The sequence below is a fragment of the Anarrhichthys ocellatus genome, unplaced genomic scaffold, assembly GCF_004355925.1.
Source record: "Anarrhichthys ocellatus isolate YVR2014 unplaced genomic scaffold, GSC_Weel_1.0 scaffold15, whole genome shotgun sequence".
In the NCBI taxonomy this organism is placed as follows: Eukaryota; Metazoa; Chordata; class Actinopteri; order Perciformes; family Anarhichadidae; genus Anarrhichthys; species Anarrhichthys ocellatus.
In genome coordinates this window covers 1,752,743-1,763,376 of record NW_022280045.1, presented here as the reverse complement: position 1 = coordinate 1,763,376, position 10,634 = coordinate 1,752,743, and the positions used below count along the sequence as shown (strand labels likewise).

Sequence of the window (10,634 nt, the reverse complement as noted above, 5' to 3'; positions counted from 1 at the left end):
TTTAAAACATACTGACCTCGTCAAATCTAGAATAAAAACATGAACCGCCTGGTTTCACGCGGTGCAAGTGGACAAACATTTCCCAGCACTTAAAAATCCAATACATGGGCCATAAACTACAATAAACTAGAAAGCTATGTTTAAAAGCTCTATTTTGGGGAATCATCAAGACCGGCTCATCTGAACTGCCGACCGTTTGGTAGCTTCATAAACGTGGATAGTGTTACAGATGTGGTGGTGCAGCTGTGCTCCGCTGTACCAAACGTATGCGTTTGTCTTTGGAAGCGTTCAAGTATTCATCGCAATGGTAGACCAGAAACAAAGTCGTGTCACCAGTATAATCTAATTTTGCACCAAGCATGGAAAAGATGTTCTGACATAATTATCTTGGTGAACAAATAAGCAGTAACTTTAAAATCCCACACATATAACAGAAATAAGATATTCCTACAGTGCCTCTAAGTATTTCCCAACTGGTATGCTAATGCTTTAGCGGGTGGCTGTAGTGTAACAAACCTGATGGAGCCATACGCTTACTGTGAATCTATCATTATAAAATCAGAATGCATGTCCCTCTGTCTGTCCTGTATCTCCTATAGTGTTCCTTTTAAAAAGCCCCAGTGATTGTCAACATTCACTCTCCATTTTTTTTGCGCGGCCTGATGCGAGCCTACTCGAGAGGCGGCTCTTCTGGTTCCTCCTCGTCACTCTCATGGCTGCAGTGGTGAGCAGCAGCAGCCACGTCTAGAGGCTCTGCAGGCTCCTCCACTGGCCACGTCGCATCCTCGACGGCCTGAGCGGACTTGGGGGGATCGGCGGGAGACGTGCAGGGAGGGTCTTCAGCTGGGACAGAGGGCTCAGCGGCAGGAGGCTCTGGGGGGGACAGGTCACGCGGAGGTGAACTCGGGCTATCGCTGGATTCACACAGAGAGCCGGGTGGGTCTGTGGACTCTGTGACCAGGTGAGATAGTTCAGCCGGCGGGACGCCTGAATCAGATAAAGTGTCAGTGGAAGCAAGAGCAGAGCTGAGTTCCGTAGCCGTCTGGCTGTCCACTGAAGACGAAAGCAGCACACTGTCCTCCAGCTCCTCTGTACGACGGGAAATACAAAACATTCAGCCTGTTTTCCTTTTGCCAAATCGAGATATGAAAGCTACGGGACATTTGTATGAATTGCTGCAACTCACCAACACCAGAGATCTCCCCGTCCTTCTCCTCATGCATAGTCAGTGACGTGTTGGTCATGTCGATGGACGACATGGACAGATCCAGTCTGTCCGCCAAATCTGCAGGTTCGGGGTTCACCACAGCCACTTCAGAGTCTGAGAAACCTGATTAAAAAACAAATGCAAAACACTTAATGAGAAGATTTTTATGAACCCAATTAGATGCCAAACAGACAACACTTATATGTTGTATATCATCATCCTCTAAAACCACTGCATGTCTGAACTGACCCGGGTTCATGACCCTCTGGATGGGTGGAGGTAGAGGAGCTTCCTGGAGGGTGACCTGCTCCAGGTCTAACACGTCTACACTTTGACTTGAAGGAGCCATCAAAGGTGCCTGGAAAACATGTGACAGACTTGAGCTCTACCGCTCCAACCAATAGTTTGATCTCATGTAATATTATCAGAAAAATCCATGTGGTTGTTGGGGAAAATAAAACCACACCGATCTCTGACTGCTTTTGTCTCTGCATTCAATACAGTACATCAAGCCAGCCAATGTCTGAATCAGCAGTGACACAAACAAATGGAAAGGGCTGAAACAATGAATATGATTTGTTATCTATAGTCATCTAAGCATTATATTTAGCAAACAAGCTAAACATTTGTTGATTTCAGCCTCTCAAATGTGACTTTTTTTTACCATTTTTATTGACATTTCATAGACTAAATCACTTCATCAAAATAAAAAAATACAACGGCAAAGAGTGGTAAATGTGGAGTCAGACGTACCTCCGTGAACCCGTGGGTGGGCAGCTCCGGAAAGGGTTCCTCCTCAGGAACAGGGGAGGGAGGCTTTGCCGTCGAAGCATCAAGATGTCCTGGGATTCGGTGCAAGTAGCCATAACCAATGCCACAGCCCAAACTAAGAGCCAACAGTTAATGCAAGTGAAAATGTGTGAATGTTATCAAAATAAAACGGTCCTAAATTCTCCAATAAGTGACCCTGAATAACTCGTATCTGTGTGTTGCCACTTACCTGCCCTCTCCGCCCCACGCCCCGTTTGGTGTGACCACCACCTCTCTGCAGGCATCTGTGTGTGTGTTGTACACCAGCAGCTTCAGGGGCTTCCCTTCATGGGCCTCGATCAGCGAGAAGAAGTCTTCTGACTGGAAATCAGTAACACTGCGTTAACTACGACTCATCTCTCAAAGATTTCTCGAGATCAAATTTTTTTTAAATAAATCTCACAAATGATCAAACGTTTCGCAAAACATATCAGAGCCGAATGTCAGCAGTAACGCCTTGTATGCAAATGAGTCTTACGTCTTGCAACACTTGATCTGCTCCGACGATGTAGTCGATGTGTGGCTGAAGCTCTGCCAATGAGGCAGGGGAACTGGCCTCCACGTCCTACAGGACAGCAACAGGAGTTAGCAAACTAAAGATGGAGCTATAGTGGGGTAATAATGAATGTGGATGTTCAAATCAGAGTTAGGTCAGCTGGTTCGGTTCTCCCAGTTCCGGATGAAGAAGCTCACCAGAACGTGCCAGACATTCTCATTGGCTCCTTGGTAGCTGCAGAAGCGAACACTGGCACCGAGCAGGCCCTGTCCTCCCCACATGTTACTGGGTGTCACCTCCAGCTCGCGGAGCGTGGTGGTTTTAGTGCTGTACACCTGCATCCTCACCGCTCTCTCCATGTTGGCTTTCAGAAGCTCCTTCAGCAGGTCATTTTCTTCATTCTGGTAAACAGTTAAGGGGAGGAGTCAAAACAGTCGGATTAAGAGGTAACTGTATTTTAGTGTTCCTGTGCGTCTGTGCACTCTTACAAGTCTTTTGTTGTCCAGAGACAGAATGAAGTCAAAGAACGGCTGCAGTCCGGACATCTGTGCAGGGGAATTTGGCTGCACCTGTCAAAAACAGAGAGAAGCATTTTAATAAATCCTGACGCTTCACCAAATTTACGCTGATAGAATATTATATTATTTGGGAAATGAATTTGAAAAACATTTAAATTGATTTAAACCAGAGTTGTCATGTCTTTTTGGAGGTTAAATTGTGGACCAACAGTCCGTTTAACTAAAAATATCCAATTTACAACCACTAAATGATTGGCGTTGTCGCTTAATCGATTAATTAGTTAACCGACTAGCTAATCGATTCAGCATCAATGTAATGTCATGTACAATTATTCTATTTTTTGCATAAGGCATGTAAGCCAGTAAATAAAAATCTTCTTTTCATATTCCATCACACTTAAAAGCATTGGCTAACATTATTATTATTATTATTAGTCACAGCATTAGCTAGCTAGTATTCAGCTGACGTTACTATGCTACTACGACTTTGATAAGAACCACGTAGCTAGTTAGCTCAGTGGACTGTTGTAATACTTCCTTAAACAAGTTACAAGCCTGAGTTAGTTATTTAATAATGACACAAGTTAATAAAATGTTTCTATTGCATTGTGTCTACTTGGAATAGCAGGTAAACGGTTCCGACTCATCCGGTCTTTCGAGTTGGGACTCCTCAGCTAACTAGGTTAGCATACTGTACATTTCATGATAAGCTGCTGTACACGTTGCTCCAAATTCAAAGAAAGCTAAATAATGGTCGTCTTACGCCGTGCACGTGGTATCCATACGTTCCTCCTTCGGATACTTCTGAACTCTGTGATAGCCCCATTTCTGTGAGGAACCTTCAAATAGTAGCTTATATCATCAGAAAATAACAAGAGTGTGAGAACTATTACGGTTGACAGTCCGCGGCCATCTTGTTTGCAGTCCAAAACAGTCGAACGTCGCTTGAAACGGAAGGGACACTAACGCACACACAGCGCATGCGCGCCTGGCATACTTTTTTTTAGAATTGCAAAAATGCTTGCACAAGGGTTCGTGGGTGAAGTAAATGTCGTTGTTTCAAAAATTATTTTTTACAACGGTATCTTCTTTTCAAATAATATTGCAGCGTGCGTCCTTGTGTCTGGGATCTTAATAAACAACAGGTTTAGTTTGGTTATAGATTATAATCATTAGAACACAAATTCAGATGTTTAACTTATTGTGGATTAATTCGATCTTTTTCTGGGAGAACACTGTCTTGTACACAGATGTGCTTTGCCAGAACACAGTGATGTGACTTTACAGAATTTACAGTAAGTCCTATTAAAAGCCAGCCGACTTTTTTAATATGCACTTACAACTTCGGGGAGCAAAGTTCGTTTGAGTTAAAAGGTCTGTTGTTAATAATTAGTGCTGTTAGACAGTTTTTCCTTTTCTTTTTACCTTAGACTCCATCTCACTGCTCTGGAGCTCAGAGGCTGATCGTTCAACCACGCCTCTGCTCCCTTCATCCCTCAAAGTGCATTTGTGAAACACCTGGGTGAAAGGGGCAGATGGTCTTAAGGTTACGGAGGCATGGGTGGGGTCAGAGGCACAAGGATGCAATGGATGCTAAATACCTTTAATTAATGCTGTGATGTGTAGAATTGATGAAATCTGATGGGTGTATATAGATATAGATATATATATCCAATTGTTTTTAAAAGGTTTGGCTCTCAGAGTTGAACACAGTCCCAGTTCTGGTGTTCTTTCCCTGGTTGAGTACTTGATCTGCTTAAGTTTTAAGAAGCAGCAATTTTGTTCACATACCTGCAGCTTTTTCATGAATCCCCTGTGTGCTGAGGCTGTGGACTGGGTGGAGGTGGAACCAGCCAGATGTGCAGGAGAACACATCTGGGGTTTGGGTTTGACCTCTGGTGGCTGTCTCGGGGGTTTGGGCTGAGGAACCAGCGGCTGCTCTTTCTCCTTCTCACCCTCATCCTTGAACAGATTCATGAAGCAGAAACACAGGATAGAGTAAATGAACCGCTTTGTTGATTTTTAAGGGCACAGTCTTTAGCTTCAGTATTTTGTGACGTGTATCTACAGATAACGTGCATAGTAATCACATACTGGGACTGGGATGGTGTGTCATTTAAAAACAATTGTCAAAAAATGATCTTAAGTTTGTGTATTAATTCAAACTCACATCATCAATATAGCATCAGCTGAGCATCAAATTATAATCATAAACACTCAATTTAGAGAGATAGAAAGAAAAGATATGTGACGGACTTTAGATTTAGTTTATGACTTGCCACTCTTATTTTTTTTTTATTTCAAGCAGCTTTTTTTACTTTAAAATTCTTCCTCATAATATTGGCTTGCTGAGTTGTTTACCACAAACCAGACAAGAGTGCCAATTTTTTTGTTCGGTGAACTTTAAGGACTTTTAGCTACAGCAGAATTAGTTACAGCTGCTAAAATATATCAGTGACATTAGTCTTTCTGCCAATAATATTTGTACTCGCTGATGGCATGGCTGCCTCTGTGGGTTGGTGCGCATTGTTTTGTGTTTTTATTGTAAATTCAGTTTTCTGCTGTGATACCCGGAACTCTTTCACCGGAGATGAACATCAGGGAAACAATTCCAGCAGATTCATTTCCCACTATTCTCACATTATCTAATGTATTAGATTCAGATCTGGTCAGAGGTACCCTCAGCTTTGTCCATGCAGTGAAATGTGCAGCTGTGATTGTAAGTGTCCGCCAATACGGACTTCCCACACCGTTACTGGAGATATTTCTCTCTAATGTGCATTGATTTTGCAACAAACTGGATGAACGTCCACACACACACACACACACACACACACACACACACACATACCTGGGATCCAAGCGGCTCTTTCCTGGTGGTGAAAACCACCTCTCCTGACCTTCCTGTGGTTAGACCTGAATTGACAGCATTGTCATTCTAAATAGTAGCAGAGCTGCTTCATATCCGCCGTTGATGCAATACATGTGTAATGATGTAATGGTGATGCAGAGCCCATGAACGTGATATTTTTTGTTCAATAGTGGCAGTACCCTGAGACACTGAGACAAGTCATATTAAGGCCTATTAGGCCTTTTGTAGCAATTTGCAAACAATGTGACTGATTTGAGATTGTACTAAATCAATTAATATTTTTTTGTGTGTAATAACAGAAGTCAAATGAAAACAGTTCTTCTTGGCTTTGCACTGGAAGAGTCATGAAGCACAGTCATTACGTCAAGTCAGTATTGCTCTTATAACGTGATGCTAGCTCAGTCTTGGTTTCTTCTCATGAACTACGGATGAATAGACAACACCACTCATTAAATACATTTTAAATCAGTAGTAAATTGAAAAAATGTTTTATTATATTATTCCAATACAGAAATGTCCCAAACATATTGTTTAGCATATACAAGATAATCCACAATCAGAAAGGCAGTAGAAAATAATTCACAACTCTGGGGTTGATTTATGAAATTTTTCATTCTGGTAAATGGATTATAATCTTATACCATGGCCAGCTACCTGCAAAATATGCATAGTTTTGTTGACACACGGGGCAATACCTTTGATTGCCTCTATCTTTGTGACCTTTGGAATGAATATTACTTTCAACAACTTAACTTGCAATGAGCAGCGATGAGGCTGAAGCATCAGAGCCAAATCCAAATATTCTTAGTGGCCATAGTATAAGAAATTAAATAGCATATCAGACATGATTATATAGGTTCAGGAAATAAAAAAGACATATATTAATTATTAAGTGTTGTTTCTCTGAAATAAAGGCAAAAATATTTTTAGGAAATAGAAAACTAAATTTCCAGCTATAGGTAACACATATTTCATCATTCATTCTTTGTACATTGAAATGTTTCTTACAAATACATTAATTATACATAAAATTCTCGGACACAGTTTCTTGTTATGTCACTAGAACGCCTTGAATCAGCTATGACAGCTGGGTGCCGCTGACTGCATAACCCTGCTCTGGGCTGGGCTCAGTCAGGCCGATCAGAGACTCCAGGAGGTAGGTGCTCGACTCGTTCTGTGGCAAATAAACAGAGCTAAACAGCTGGAGGTGGCAAAAGCTGTCTGGGTTTCTGTGTACTTTGAAGGAGCTGTGCAGAGGCCCGGAGGCGTAGTCGCTGTCGAAGAACTCGATGTCGGAGTCAGAGGACAGACTCAGGTCCATGTACCTGCCTGAAAAATAGTCCACAGTGGGAGAGGGAGTGTTGGGGAAGCCCTCGAGAGAGTCATTGTCAAAGAAGTCTCTGGCCTGGTTTGCATTCTCATTGAGGTAATCCGTCTGTGAGGTCCTGCTTACATGGTCTGTGAATGCGTTGGCTGTAAGTGGTCCAGTGCTGTCAGCGGGGGTGCTGTAAGTGGCAGGGTTGCCGCCGTGCTGCGTCAGTGGTTCTCCCGTGTGCCTCGGTTGGCTGCGCGTAGAGTGGTTATTATTTTCAGAGTCACAGATGCTGAGGGCACTCGACAACCCTCCATCCACACCAGGGAGATTCTGACTCCCATTAAGGCACCGTCCTGCATCAGAGTCAGAGGAGGAGCACGAGGAATCGGTCATGTCGCTGCTGCAGCTGTTCTCCTCCACCACCAACCGCTCTGGGGCGAAATGAAAGGAAGGCGTGGTGGGCATGGTGAGAGGAAGACCGTCTTCCTCCATAGTGAACCCAAAGGGGCAGCTCTTGGCGCTCTGCGCCGGATGGGCCTCGTCCTGCTTCACATACTCTTCCAGGTTCTCTGGAAGTCCTGTCTGGTCGTCTTGGCTCAGCGTTTCATCTTGCAGTCGCCTCTGCAGTTCGAGTTTCATGACGGTGTGGATGTAATGAGTCTGCACATGTCTGGAGTTGAACTCGATGCGCCCCTGAGTGTTTCCACAGCCGTCCTTGGTGCAGCCACATGGGAAGTTGAAGCGGTCCACCTGTGTGCAAAAGACAGCAGAAAGAGGAAATCAGTGCTGTGGGTACTCCAATGCAATAAGTATTGACAGTATGATCTGAAGTTAACAAACACTGAGACACATGAGCGGGGGAAATGTCTTTTTGGCAAAATGATTGTAAAAATCGTATTTATTTTAAATGTACTCGTTTAAATTCCTGATTGACTTATTACAATAGTGCAAATAATAAATGATAGCATCCATTAGGGTGGATGACGGATAAAATCCTCAATTACAGTAAATGTATCTTTACATCACATTATTGACACAATTTGTAATGTGACACATTTTCTGGAAAATCAATTCAGCAATTGTTAAAGTATAAAATAACAACATAGGAATGTCAGTTTTTGGCAAATTGACAGTTCGCTAAAAGGCAATGGCTAAATGGTTGGAGTGGTTAACTAAAAGTGAATGATGAAAATTTCTCCAACATGCGATTCACGTGAGATGTTTAACGGGCTGAAAATACAATTTCACAATCAAATTTGTAAAAATTCAAAGCCAGTCATATGGCAAGATGAAACATGCCAGGGCTGAATTAGACTTCTAATCAGCCCTTGTGCTGTTGGGGGTTCAGGTAGTGTTTGTTTATGTATAAGTGTTGTACCTGGCACTTGATTCCTGCCAGACTGCATGCGCAGGTCTCTGGCTCACAGAAGCCTTGGCAGTCACATCCGCAAGCCTCCCTGGAGACTCGCAGGGCATGGAGCTGCCTCTTCTCCTCCCGGTCGATGCGCTTCACCCCCGCCGCCTGGAGGAGAGCCTGCCGCTGTTTGGAGGAGTACGGCTGAAGGAAACCCCCATCCTCCAGTTCGGCTTCGCCGATGTGGACGTCGGTGTCTTCGTCTGGGATCTGATCCACCGTGAGCCTGTCGGCCTCTCTCCGGTCAACGGCCCCGCTGGTGATTAACTGGAATCAGCGCAACAGATAAAGTAAGGAGACTGCCGTGTGGACGGCGCTACGCGGACAAACGTGGGAACGAAGTGCACTCACTTTCTGTTTCAGTGCCTCGAGCCTCTCTTTCCTCCGCCTCTCTCTTTGTCCGTGCCGTCGCTCCAGCGCGTGCTCCGCCAGCGTGTACCTCTGAAGGGTGCCGTGCCTCCGCACCATGCCCAAGGTGGCCCCTCCGTGACTGGGCATGCTGGTGAAGCCCTGGCAGCGCGGAAAACTGAACACGGTGACTTGGTCAAAGCGCACGTTGCCCCGTGCGCCTGCAAGCCTGGGCCTCTTCAGGATGGACCGAACTGTTGGTGTTAGAAAGAAACAAAAACATCAGGGAAAAAGTGAGGCGCTGTCGGGTTTTGTATTAAAGAGGGACTCTGAGGTAGGACCATAACAACATGCTGGGAAACATCAGCATGTCTGTCAGAGCAGGCCCATATTTACGACATATTGCTCGAAAATGGTCACAGTGATGCATTTTTGGTCTTAGTTTAAGATTTAGCAAAAGAATATCACCTGAAATGGTGATAAAGGACATCTGCAAAGTGAAGGCGGATGACCCCCTTTTTCCTCAGTCTAAAATGCCAGTGCACTGCAACAGGTGAAATCTACTAGGTTCTAGTATTTTACTCATCTAGTTCAAATTAAAACGGGACTTTAATACATGAGGGGTATTTTCATGATGTTTTTGTTTATTTCCAAAGACCCGATGATCTACTTTCTACTCTCTAAATGTTGTAAAACAACAACTCTCTCTTTTGCTGAAAGTCTGCATAAGAAGCTTGATAAATAACTCTCAAGTCCTACTCTGAGACACTGCAGCAGTGTTTTTAGTCTTTCAGTCCAGTTCCTAGAAAGGATTCCTGGACACTTGATAAATACAGGCCCTGGATGTCAACACAGGCTTCTGTAGGTCTCTGAGTGGCCACTAGGTGACACTCTACAGGTGCTTCACTCCAGTGTCTTTGCGTCACTTGTTTAACATACATGTGGAGAGGAAATACCAAGCACAGGGTCTATAGCAGCAGCAGTGGACAGAGAGAAAAAGAAGTAAACCAGGGTCTCACTGCTGGTCTTCGGTGGTTTACCAGAACATAGTTACACTCTCTCTGACAGTTTAGTCTTATATCCAATCGGGTCACTGTTTGGTTTAACAGTTTGGCTTCAGCAAATTGTCTAATCTTTACACATAACTGAGGCTGAACTCAAGCTCCAGAAGTCTCTAAACAACTGAGACCAGCTGACCAAGCTCATCCCAGCTGCTCGGCCTGTCTAAGGAGCTCCACACTGGGGCACTGTTTGCACCAGGACTCAACTCTGGCTCTGTGACAAAATAGCAAAAGCAGAAACTGCTTACTTCAGTCACTTTTAGACTGCAGGCCCCAATATGTAGCTCTGTGATACCTTCATAATGACCATTTGATACAACTTGTTTAATAGGACCTTGCTATTCAAATTGAATCCACAACATCCTTTATTGCTCAGGCAAATGATCTTCTACCCAACTGCACAGACAGTCCAGAGGCGAGTCATTCACACTGCGCATTATCTAGAACGGCCCTAAGGTTAGCGCTTTCATATCGGTGCTGCTGCAGACTGATAAGAGACACTCCTATAAAACACAGATGAGAAAAAAAAGCCAGATAAGGAGGAGGTTTTGCATTATTTGAAAGTGTGGGGGGGGGGGGGGGGGGGGGGGGGG

General features: G+C 44.0%; 2 protein-coding genes across 3 annotated transcripts in view; both read right to left on the bottom strand.

Annotated features, from left to right (window-relative positions):
* Window positions 1-387: 387 nt before the first annotated feature.
* On the bottom strand, window positions 388-3,949 carry gorasp1a (golgi reassembly stacking protein 1a). The gene is made up of 9 exons (XM_031855027.1): window positions 3,795-3,949; window positions 3,002-3,082; window positions 2,711-2,914; window positions 2,496-2,582; window positions 2,208-2,338; window positions 1,961-2,093; window positions 1,457-1,565; window positions 1,187-1,330; window positions 388-1,089 (listed from the first exon to the last, which is right to left on the bottom strand). The coding sequence occupies exons 1-9, from the start codon at window positions 3,855-3,857 to the stop codon at window positions 671-673; spliced, it is 1,371 nt and encodes a 456-aa protein (XP_031710887.1). The 5' UTR covers window positions 3,858-3,949; the 3' UTR covers window positions 388-670.
* A 2,446-nt stretch (window positions 3,950-6,395) lies between these two features.
* LOC116387802 (cysteine/serine-rich nuclear protein 1-like) overlaps window positions 6,396-10,634 on the bottom strand; it is a 7,347-nt gene continuing 3,108 nt past the window's right edge. For both annotated transcript variants that reach the window (XM_031855191.1, XM_031855190.1), the window contains 3 exons: window positions 8,984-9,234; window positions 8,597-8,899; window positions 6,396-7,968 (listed from right to left, as the gene is read on the bottom strand). In XM_031855191.1, coding sequence (XP_031711051.1) covers window positions 6,982-7,968; window positions 8,597-8,899; window positions 8,984-9,234 — 1,541 coding nt within the window. In that variant the 3' untranslated portion in view covers window positions 6,396-6,981. The remainder of the gene's footprint in view (window positions 7,969-8,596; window positions 8,900-8,983; window positions 9,235-10,634) is intronic.

Excerpts from the sequence above, each read along its gene's own strand:
- gorasp1a (XM_031855027.1), bottom strand. The coding sequence starts at position 3,857 with ATGGGGCTATCACAGAGTTCAGAAGTATCCGAAGGAGGAACGTATGGA. Across the intron at positions 2,915-3,001 it reads CTCTGGACAACAAAAGACTT|AATGAAGAAAATGACCTGCT; the intron begins GTAAGAGTGCAC and ends ACTGTTTACCAG. Across the intron at positions 2,094-2,207 it reads GCGTGGGGCGGAGAGGGCAG|TTTGGGCTGTGGCATTGGTT; the intron begins GTAAGTGGCAAC and ends GTTGGCTCTTAG.